This window comes from Thermobia domestica, chromosome 11 (assembly GCF_964235325.1).
Source record: "Thermobia domestica chromosome 11, izTheDome1.hap1.1, whole genome shotgun sequence".
NCBI lineage: Eukaryota > Metazoa > Arthropoda > Insecta > Zygentoma > Lepismatidae > Thermobia > Thermobia domestica.
The window spans coordinates 239,379,267-239,391,575 of record NC_137464.1 but is presented as its reverse complement, the minus strand read 5'-3'; the positions used below and the strand labels follow the sequence as shown (position 1 = coordinate 239,391,575).

At 34.5% G+C, this 12,309-nt stretch overlaps 2 protein-coding genes across 2 annotated transcripts in view; one reads left to right on the top strand and one right to left on the bottom strand.

Moving 5' to 3' along the window:
• Positions 1-5,467, top strand: part of LOC145664846 (intraflagellar transport protein 27 homolog) — a 31,783-nt gene extending 26,316 nt beyond the window's left edge. Inside the window, exon 5 of the mRNA XM_081731861.1 lies at positions 84-5,467. Coding sequence (XP_081587987.1) covers positions 84-182 — 99 coding nt within the window. The 3' untranslated portion in view covers positions 183-5,467. The remainder of the gene's footprint in view (positions 1-83) is intronic.
• A 4,867-nt stretch (positions 5,468-10,334) lies between these two features.
• Positions 10,335-12,309, bottom strand: part of LOC145664844 (meiosis 1 arrest protein-like) — a 56,497-nt gene continuing 54,522 nt past the window's right edge. The window contains exon 12 of the mRNA XM_081731855.1: positions 10,335-11,293. The gene's annotated coding sequence lies outside the window, so the exon portion shown is untranslated. The remainder of the gene's footprint in view (positions 11,294-12,309) is intronic.

Below are 12,309 nucleotides of genomic sequence, written 5' to 3'. Positions count from 1 at the left end.
GTGTTTATGTAAGAAGAAATTTATTGTGAGCTCTCTTTTATTATGAAAATGTTGTCAAGCATTTATTATATTTATATTTGCAGAAGAGTAACGAAGGAGTAGAGGAACCCTTCTTCTATCTTGCATACGAATGGCATAAATACTTCACGGAAAGGATTGGGGACTTCGCCCTAGCTTCCTGATTGATGGATGCTGAGGGTTGTTCCTCATCCTCACCTCAACCCTCAGCGCTTAAAGATGAAGCAGGAAACTAATAAGTTTCTATTAAGTTTATTCTGAAAAGTTATTTTTAGATAATGTTAATATCATACATATTGAAAGATATATATATATTTTATATAAACATTAGTTACGTTGAAATTTATAATCAAATTATAATTTGATTAATCTGTAAGAGTCAGGAACAGATAGTCAATTTCAGTATCTACCATAAGAGTCACTAACAAATAAAACAAGTATTTTATCTGCCCTTTTGGGTTTTCATTACGTACCTATTACAGAATGATCTTATTCCAGTTATGATGGGAACTTGATTCGAAGTGAAACTTGTGTAAAACGGAAACTTGTTCGAAGTAAATAAACTTCCTAGTCCAGTAATACTCTGGCGTTCAATATGGGTTTGCTGAAAAGTGCAATCTCACCTAATGTGAAGCAATATTTTGATCCTATCGATGGCATCTTTATCAAAATAATTTAAATTTCTACGACAGTAAAATGGAAAGTTTCCAGTCAATTTGCTCCCAGTATTTAATTGTATTTGTTAGCCTTAAATTTTTTTTTATCGGATTTTCGTTTAGTGTATGCATGCCTTTGTCTGATCAGTTGGAATTTAAAGTCCCTTTTCATCACCAGTGCTACATTAGTTGGGATCTACCACTGAAAGTGGGATCCAAACCTGGGACCTCAAGAAAAAAGAAAAAAATGTTAACTACTTGGCCATGAAGGGACACTGTGACTTACGTGTTTCGTATGTAATCTGTTAGTAGTTTCACATTCGGTGTCACGATTATAGTATAACATCCAACATGATCTTATCTTACTCAGATTAATTTTTACAACAGGAAGCAAATAAAACTGATAAAGCATGAGTCTGCGGAATAAGAGAGACGGTCAAGGAATACAAAGAAAAAGTTAATTGCAGCAATTTGTTAAATCGCTGCTCCATATGAAGGTACATTTTGCTGATACAAAATCCCATCGTTCCAATTACGTAGATCATGCGGCTCACAGAGTTTATACACAGTGGTGCTATTCTGCCGGTTTGCTAGAACCGGTTGTTAAAATACTTCGAGTTCGCAGAACCGTTTGTTATACCCAGACATAAACATAAATATGCACACATACGCATTACCTAACCAAAGCTTCTTCATGGCTAAGCGTACGCGCCTTTGGCGTGGGAGACCCGGGTTCGATTTCCGGCGAGAGCTCATGTGGTTCGGATTCTACGTTAATCAGTAGGTCCACGTCTCATATAGCCTCGCTGCTGAACGGGACGTTGAACTCCATCGTCATCATTACCTAACCAAGAGTGAAAGAAAGAAGCCAAACAAATTTGTGAAAACATCTCTGTACTTTTCCTACTCGCTTGTATTGTTGTGAAAACAAACAACACTGAATTGTTTCAATTCAATGGGCAGACAGAAATATGAATGGATGGGCCCCAATAAATTTATCTGATGTGACCGATAAAGTTTCCCGGTCATGTTAATAAAAAGTTTCCAGGTCTTAAATGTTAATTCTTTTGAGTGCTCCATATTTGTATTGGTAATATATATATATATATATATATATATATATATATATATACACAGGGGCGGATCCAGGATATGATCAAGGGAGGGGCTAAACCATATTTTGCCGTTTTATCCAGTGTAAAGCAGGATTGAAGCCCATTTTATCCAGTGTATACCTGAGCGTCAAAAGAAATCATTAAACTAAAATAATAATAGATATTACTATTTTGTTTTAGGTGTATAAAATCAGAATAGCACCACTGTTTATACACCTAAAACATAATAGTAATATCTATTATTATTTTAGTTTAATGATTTCTTTTGAAAATTGCTAAAAATTTCATAGAATTTTTCGGCATGCTAACAAAACAATTAAATTTACTGGACAACTAATTTCTTGAATTGATATTATTCATTGTGCATATTCTGCTTGGTTGTAAATAATTATTCCATTCATTTGATGACCATGGTTAATTTCTTCAAGAATATAGAAGGCGCTGAAGAAATGTTATTTGGTTAAACATAAAGAAAGGAGTATTCTTTGTTATGATAATTACAAATTAATTCGTCCACTTCATGAGTTATTATCTGTGCTACACAATTAAGTCAGTGTAGTTAGTGTCATTGTTTAGTAACTGTTAGAATTGTTTGTCAGATCGTGTATTAAATTATGTTAGATGTTAATGATGTAGATACTGAAAACATACTTGTTTATCCGAGTATAAATGCACATAGTCGTTCATGTTTTCGTTAGCCGAGCATTTAAAAGATATGTGTAATAGTAGTCAGAGCGCAGCCCATCTGCCCTTGGTGGAATTTCGAGATCCATACGGTGTTTTTTTCATGATGAAGCAGTTTTTAAACTTCCGCAATCCCAAAACAACATTATTATTGTTTGTATAATAAATAACTTATTTTAATAGTAATCAAAGACACGCGCACCACCAGTGGCATACGGATACTTCCTAAGTAGTAGGCGTAAGGTTGAGAGCAAAGGGAGATGTATAAAACTAAAGGAAAGTAGAAATTCTTAAGTGACATGTTGAGGACTGCATATAAAATGTGACACTTGCTGCGGATGACCACCTATGTACTATTAGTAGATATTTTTAGTAATTATATTAGTGGCATAGTCGTAAAAGATCATCTTTCATTTGATTTTTATTTTACGTAAAACTTAGGAATCAAAGAATTACACATCATAATATTTCACAGGTTTTTATAGCAGATCAATGTCTACCACCATACTAAATTTGATCGGATAACTTTGGTAGAACTCGTACGATATATACAGGGTGTCCTAATAAAATGTTTACAGTATTTAACATTTTTTATAATAGTATATGAAGGTTTACTGCACGGATGCAAATAAGCAACAAAATATTACTAGCCCAAGAAATAAGCCCACTAGCCCAAATCCCACAATAGAGATAATTTACTTACCTTTGCTATGATATTAAATACTCGCCCGCACCGATGAACCACTCGCTCCGGACGAGTGGTTATTTGCATCCCTGGTTTATTGCGTCGGCAATACGCATGTCCTTATTTCATTTAACGTTAATCTTAAGCTAATTATTCATTTTTATTAAAAAGAAAAGCACTGAACAAAAGTATTGAAAAAATTCAACACAACTCCAAATGCTTTCATGAATGGCAAAGTTGTTTATTTTTATGAACGTACAGTGAAACTTAATGTAGGCCTAAAGACATTTTTAAATCGATTTTCGGAGCGTGAAATTATTTTAAGAAATTAGGAAAACTTTAAACCGGCACGAAAGTACGTCTACACGAAAGTTTCGCAGGACATTCTAAAAAAGAAGGACATTGCTCGATTTTTTAGACATCTTCGCAACACGTAGGATAGCTCTTTAAAAAACAGTACTCTTCTGCCAAAATCAGTACGTCTGGTCCCCCTACCCTACTAATACCTACCAAACACGTGGATTGGACTATCGAGTACCCTCCACGCTCACCGGATTTGACCCCTATGATTTTTTTTTTTTCTGTGGGAGCATGTCAAGCATAATGTTTATAGCTTAAGTCCAACTATTATCAATGAATTGAAAGCAGCCATTGAAAACGAATGTGCCCAAATACCAATTACAACGATTAGGAACATTTTGGATTCATCCGTCAGCGTTATCAGCTGTATCTGGACAACAATGGCCAACAATTTGAACACTTTCGAGAAATGGCTGGTTTCTATATTTGTTCACAGTAGGGATTGCCAACTCCGGAATTTTTACTTTCCGGAATCCGTAAAGCAAAATAGGGAAAATTCCAGAAAGTGAAATTTTCGATTCCGTAAAATAAATTTTCTGGATTTCGAAAATATTTTGCCATCCCTAACTCACAGTACATTTGAATTTTGAAACTTTTCCGTATCATAATAATTATTAGTGTAATAGTCATTCAAAGAGTATATACATTTTATTGGGACACACTGTATATAGTGTCTTAAGTCATATTTTCAGGGAAAATCAAATGATGGACGAAAAGAGTCTCATTTGATGCGTCTAACATTTAATGCACTATTAATTGTACTGCTTCGGTGTTCCCTGATATTTTCCTCAACAGATTTGGTCAACTCGTACGCAATGATTAGGTTCGGAAGTAGCAGATACTAAGCTTTCAAGTCTCGATTGTTGTTCGTCGAAGTGAAGACAAGAAAAGCGGTATGTCCGATCGAGTGTTATTATCAGTTGTTATGAATGTAAACAGAACTGGACTAGTCTCTCTAGTATTCATTTTGCTTCTCTCCACTCCGTTGATGATCTACATTCAAGGTTTTATTTAAGGCTGTACCTCTTTTTTGTAAAGTGCCTATAGGTGTATACGTTCTGTACAACCATGTAAAACTTATTTTGCTTTCATATGTTCAAATTCCGTTAATTTTATATATATATATATAATGATCTTTTGCCAAAACTAACGGAAAAGGTTAGCACATTACTACCTCATTTGTGTCCAAGAAAACTGTGTTAATTAGTCTTCGTACTTAGTAAGAATATATATGAAATGTGTAAGGATTTCTGTTAGTAACTTTAGATAGGTTTTTCTTGGTCTATGAGTATTAGTTTTGATTTATACAGAGTACACATGTTTATGTCACACAATAAATACATGTAAAAGCAGTATTTTAATGTATTTTTTCAACTTGATAAGTTATTTGCATAAAAATAGTAGTGGATATGTACGCATAATCTTGTTAAAGTTATCGTGCATATGCGTGCCCTTATTTCTTATTACGAGGGTCGATCAAAGTTTTATCCGTCCGTAAAACTGTATAGAGAGATAGCGTCATGTGTACAGAGTAAATAACCAAAAATGTATGTCACTATCTGTAAAGTTTTGTTTCTATTGATAATCGGACCTTACTTAAAAAAATAGCCCTCGAAAGTAAATCTGCATAAGAAATATTGTTAAATATTTTTTTTTTTTTCGTAACATAATATCTCTTTATCATTTAGAAAGTGTCATATACAAAAGCGTATATACGAAAGCATTTCTGAAGGCAAAACATTATTTGTGACTCAATATAGTTGTAAATGCTTGTACCTTTGTTAAATGTTACTTAAGTTCTTATGTGCGAATTAAAAATATATTTATGCTGTATTCTTGTTTTCTTGTATGTTCAGTGTATGTTATTTTGTAAAGTTGTTCTGTCTTGTTGACGTAGTTTCCTGTATCATGCTTTAAGTCGTAAAATGTAATAAAAAAGTAAAACAAATTTTGTCCTTAGTTCTTTTATTAATTTTTAGAAAACTTTTCCTCATAATGCGTACTTCGTATTAAATTCATGCAGTGAGTGACATTGTCATATTTTCCAAAACATCAAACTCGTATATACAAAAGAAACATGTGATACTACTACCTCCCCCTTCCCTATTCGGTGGAATTCTCAAAATTCGTGCAAATAAATAAAAGTATTCTGTATAGCACGAGTCTTTCTTAAACAAAATTTCGTGCTTATACGTCCAGCTGCGTATATACGTATACAGAAACAATTGCACTTTACTGTCTTGGGATAAATTTTAAGAACTTTGTGAACTTTTCTATAAATGATAACCTGTCAGCCATCGCGATGGTAGATTACAGAACTATTTTTTCTCATTCTCACCCACTTCCTTCCAGGTTGTATTTTCAAACATTCAATATGATATAAACATCCCAGTCGCTGACTTAACCATGAGTTAAAAAATAATTTCCACAGAGTAATACAGCATATCAAGATACTGAAAATCACAATTTCGTTGCCTCCTGTGTCCGTTATATTGAATTTATGGAAATAAATACCGTATTCTATGAATGAAAAGTTATTTTATAATATGTCAAATTTCAGGCTATAATGTTCAGCAGTTGTAAGCGCCGCACAAGCGTCAGTTGCCTCCGGAATGCGAGAGTGAGTAGATCGCTAGTGGCGTGAGTGCGTGTCAGTGATCCCCACCGAAACCCGAGTGGGTGGAAAACGCAGCGACATTTGGAGCAGCGTTATGCTGTCAAGTTCTGTGCGAAACTTAAAAAAAAAAAAAAAAAAAAAAAAAAAAAAAAAAAAAAACAGCTACAGAGATTTTTTATATGATTCAGGAAGCCTACAAAGAAGACTCCATGTCACGTGCAATGCTTTGCATATGGCACAAGAGGTTCAAAGAGGACCATAAGGACGTTGAAGACGATGACCGGCCTGGGAGACCTGCAACAAGCTTAACTGAGGAAAATCTGCTGAAAATGCGAGAACTCTTATAAACATTGATCATCGTCTTAGTGTTAGATTAATTGCCGATGAACTGGGATTGGGTCCGACTAGTGTGTTCAAGTTAGTGACAAAAGATCTGAAGACGAGAAAAGTGAAGTTTTGGCACAGTTCAACGTGGCAACGCTACCGCATCCAGCCTACAGCCCCGACCAAGCTCCCAGCGACTGTTTTGTTCCCCCGAATCAAGAGAGACTTGGAAGGGAAGCGATTCGGCACGATTCCAGCATCCAGGCGGCTTCGACGATATCCCTTCACAGCCTAGTGCGCGAACACTTTCAGGGAGCCTATGAACAATGGAAAACCGGCTGGCAGCGGTGTGTTGATGCCTAAGGGTCATATTTTGAAGACTTTTAGTTCGTTGTACAAAAATGTGTAATGCATTTGTTATTTTGAGACCAATCTTGAAACTTTGTGAACGCACCCTGTATCTCGGAAAACAAAGGATCTTAGGGAATACGAAATCTTAGTTCGGTGAGTCAAAAGTTGGAATAGAAAGTGTAGACTTATCGCAGCAGACGTGAATACTTGATATTACGTTTACAATGTTGGGATAGATATAATAATTAAGACGTGCCAATACTGTCAAGAAGACCTATTTAGACAAAGTGATTTGAGGCTAGGATGTGATGTCAAAACACATCTCAAAGAAGTCTAGAATAGGTGTGTCAATCTCAGTAAGACAAGTGAGACAAATAGTCATCGTGTATAATAGTGAGAACCGTAAGAAAGAAAGATAGAAAAAAATCATTTTCATACTTAATGATGTATTTAAAAAGTGAATAAAATCTTATCTAATGCTGTAGTGCAGTGTTTCCCAACCGGTGTGCCGTGCATGGGCCGCTGGTGTGCCGCGAGGAATCGAAACAAAATTATTAATTTTATAGCAATCAAATTGCAAAACGTAGGGAAATGTGTATATTTGTATTTCACATTACTATGAACCTCTACTATGATCTACAATTGTAAGTTTCATACCGGGACATTTCTAATGTTGAAAAAAGTATTTGTTATCATTGTTATGACCATTATTGCTTATTTATTGTTGGAGACTAATTCGTAACTTGAAAATTTAAAATATCATTCAATCCTTTCGACAAATTACCTACATTTGTGTTTCAAAAGTAAAAGAGATTTATTTGTTCGTTCGTTATTTAGTGATCTTCCTTCTTAGTAAAAGGTTGGATACAGTTTTTAAAAAGAAAGCCTATTTTTAAATACCTGAGTCCAGTATTTAATTGCAATTGTTTTCTATTTTAAAATTAGAATAAAAAATAAGCACAATGATTTACCACAGGGAAATCCCAGTGATAGAGCTTTCTTCTCTGTGAGAAGGAGATCAATAATCAGAAAAAATACCACTGTGTTTTATATTTATAAATAATAATATCTATAATTGTGCCGCGAGAGTCCAAGTAACACCCGTAGTGTGCCGCAAGTTGAAAAAGGTTGGGAAACGCTGCTGTAGTTCTTTAAAAAAAACTCGGGTAGTGGATTGATACCTACTCTCTTCTTCCTGATTCCTGGCATCTTTTTCCTGCAATAGCTTCCGGGTGTCTGGAGACATGCTGTCCGCACTAGTGATTTTGAGAAGAGAAGTCAGATAGATGAATGTCAGTTAACCTTGATCTCGCTGCAACTTGTTCGTTTTCGTGAGAAAAGTTGTCCACATTTTAATATAGGGTCTACAGGGTGTTCATAAAAATACTATGATACTTTAAAGTGGTATTACGTCACTTTGGACAATCGTATTTAAATGAAATTGGTCACATTTGAAAGAAAAAACTCAAATATTTTTTACTATACTTCATAGACATTGAATGTGGTCCCCACGAATGGCGATGCAGATACCAAGACGATATTCGTTCTTGTGGGATCGCCCCGTAACTCCTTAAAATTTATTCTTTAATAACACAAAACAACGAAAGGAAATAAATTTACGTTAGCACATTACGGCGTAACAGTACAGAAACATAAAAGCTTCCCAAGCGCCTCCAGCAGAAACATTAACTGCCTGCTAAATATCCAACAATGAACCAATATCAACTAATCACAAAGTAAACATGAGTGAATTTGCTTTTCCTGTACTTGATCCCGTTCATTATTGACATTGCTATCTATTGTTGACCAGTACAAAAATATCTCAGTTGTTCTTTTAAATGTGACCAATTCCAGTTAAATACGATTATCTAAAGCGACGTAATACCACTTTAAAGTATAGTATATTTATGGACACACTGTATATGCAGAGAAATGACTTAAGTGTCACGAGTTTGAGATTCTTGCTCTAGATTACTTTTGTTTCCAAAACACCATAATCTATCTGAGAATAACTCTTCAGCTGTCATATTTGGCTGTGTTAGAAATTTCAGACGAGCTACGCTCGCGCTTTGCTTCAATCGTAAATGAACTCTGACTTTAAAAGCCAATTCAAAGAAAAATTTCTAGCAATGCCAATATTAAAAGTTTGTGAAATTAGTTCCATTTCATCACTGTTGTCCAATTTAATATGCAGAGTGTTGTCCAATAGGAGTCGCATAGTACAGTTCGCAGCGAAAAAACTTGCAAGATGAGCATGTAAGTTTATTGTGAAAGACGAAGTATTTTGCTCCAAAATAAGTGTGCAGGGGAGGACGCCGAGGTTTCTCCTGGCGTGATTCGTGCCACTTAGACTTCTGTTGATTCCGTGCGCTGTTAGGCGTAATTTCACAATAAACTTACATGCTCATGTTGCAGGTTTTCTGCTGTGGACTGTACCATCATGATTATTAACAGAAATCGATTCTTCTCTCTCTTCGGTTTTATTGAATTCAGATGAAACTAAAATCATTTTTATGGAATTTAGGATGCACTAACACTATCATTAGCATAGGTGATACTGTTACGATTTTCCGTTCGATTTACCAAAAAATTCTTTCCAGTTACATTTCTTTGTGGTGTTAGTTTCTGAAGAACTGATGTTTCTCAATCATGTAGACAGTCCGTGTCGTATTCAGTGTGTGTTTGTTTCTCTTTTGTTACTCATTGGAGCATTGCTACGGAGTTCAACAAGAAGTGCTGGTTTTAAAAAAATTGAATTTATTACGTAAAGTATTTATTATTTATTTGAAAAGTCTCCATCCTTACCTTCATACCAAACTGGTAAAAACATCCAAGCATATTGCAAGCTTTTGCAACTTGAAACTATCTGCAGAGAGGCAGGGCTGGATTAACCCATCTGGAGGCGTGAAGTAGAAATAATATGTGGTCTCTGTTGACTTCTCCTAATATATTTCTGTGAAAGTGCAGTAGGAAAGCTAAGGGAATATGTTTCATATTTTTGGTCATATTTTATTTTATGACGACGACTGTATCTTCATGATTCTTTTTACATAGCCAGTTAAGATTTTGATCAGAGTGGAGGCCAGGGACTATAGCCTCCCCTTAATCCGACCCTGCAGAGAGGTGAGTAAATATATTTAGGAGATTTAGGATTTAAATTTCTGGGCTTTCGGCATCTGTGGCCATTTAGCCCGTCATGTTTGAGGGATGACATCCCTCGGCGAGCACACTATCCGGGGAGAGGGAGGAAAGAAAGGAAGCAACCTGGGACCTATAAGTTAGGTACCACCTCGGCATTCACCAGGTGTGAATGAGGAAAACCCAGGAAAACCTCATTCAGGGTGGCTGGCCTGAAAGTGTTTTACACTGTTTCGACCGAGTGCCTCCAACGGGAATCGAACCCGGGACCGCTCGTGAGTAAATATATAAAGGATGTAGAAAATACCATGATCTTTTACTAGAAAGTGAAGTAATTATTGTTATAAAATTTTTAAACTTTATTCAATTAATAAAAAGCTTTATTTAATATTGAATAAATTTAATTCGACTGAAGTAGTTTACAAGTAAAATAAACATTGCACATACTGTTTTGCAGCAATTACCCTTTCTTTACTGCAAGACCTTGGTAATCTACTGGATAGATTAACTTACGAACACATTTGAGTTCAGAATAATGTTTCCAACTTTAACATAATCGAGAACTGAAAATTTTCAATTAAATCGATAGGCACAGTTAAGAGCATGACATACTAAAAAATAGTACAAAATTTACCATTTTTTCTCTTGCTCGTTTTTCATAAGTGAAAGGAGATAATGAAATGCAACTTACCACAATCATAGATAATGTTATTCTACAACAGAAAATATGAACTTGTAGAATTTTCAATGTTACCATCCATAGAAATAACAGTGCTGCCAAAATTACATTTCCTCCAAAATCCAAGTTAAGGCAGCAACTAGAGGAACGAACTCAACTGCATTTGATTACGTATCATGTTGTTTTGGAATCCTGTGAACCACTTTTTAAATAATAGTTGTATTTAGTTCGTAATAAACAAAATACTTTTAACATGCAGTTATTAAAATTAAACAATAATGTTATTTAAAACAGTAGCTAACAGGATTCCAAAACAACATATTACGTAATCAAATGCAGCTGAGTTCGTTTCTCTAGTCGCTGCCTTAACTTGGATTTTGGAGGAAATGTAATTCTGGCAGCACTGTAATTTCTATGGATGGTAACACTGAAAATTCTTAATATTTTCTGTTGTAGAACAACATTATGTATGATTGTGGTAAGTTGCATTTCATTATCTCCTTTCACTTATGAAAAACAAGCAAAAGAAAAATGGTAAATTTTGTATTTTTTTAGTGTGGCAGGCTTTTAACGAATAGATTTCTATAACTGTTCTTTTATTACCTTATTTAGGGAACTGGAATTAGATCGATTAATACCACCTTTGAAGAAGAAAGAGGGAAAAATCTGGCGATTAAGAAAAAGAACAACTGTTAGGGATTAAATACATTTGAAAATACTCTTCTATATGTTAATTTATGTATTTATTTATTTATTTTAAAGTATGAACTAATTTCAAGGTATATTCATGAATAACATACAATATAACGCGCGAAACTTTTTTTTTCCCTTAAACAACAATAGAACAAATACTTCTTAACTTACGGAAAGCTATATATAGCATATAAAGATTTCGTTGAATGTATAACGTTACAGGTTGTTAGTATAATCAGCTTAAAGAGCTGTCTTAGAAATGATCTCAAAAAGAAATCGCCGTGTTCGTCTTTAATATATACTGTGGACATTACTTTGATAATAATGAAACTTGTAGAGCTTGGTCAATAAAGCTGCTGCGTCAATGAAAATATTTATTTGTTGAAAATTTAATGGAATTAACTATAACTGACTAGTCCTTACACACTTTTTGGATCATACTCAAAATCTAACATCAGAATTATACAATCTACTTCTTAGCATACAAAAAATATAAAGAAATTTAATTAGAACGGAACACATATGAGGCGGAAACTTATCAATACTAGTTGGATTACATTCTGTCTTAAGCAAAATTTCCTTTACAATATGTACGTGCTGATAATTCTGCTTGCTTATCAAAGACAGCGTAATACGGTAAAAACATAAACTACTTTAATATACAGTATCTTATCACTACAAATAACTTAAGAGCTGGCATCTTGTACAGAAAAATGACAACAGCAGAAAAGTATCAGTTTTACAGTAAGTTTAATTTAGTGGCAATAATAAAGGGTTTTACAAAATGTGTCACAATGTTTTGGGAACAGATTCATTACATCAAAATAAGAAAAGAATTCATAAGGATCGATAGTTTCCTAAAGTCGATAGTTTTCGGAGTTATAGGGTCCCGAAAACGTGAAACAAGTTAACTTTAAAAGCTCGTAGCTCCACTACTATGGGACCTATCGTAGTCGGGTCAAGACCATCACTGAGGAACTGGTAAGTGA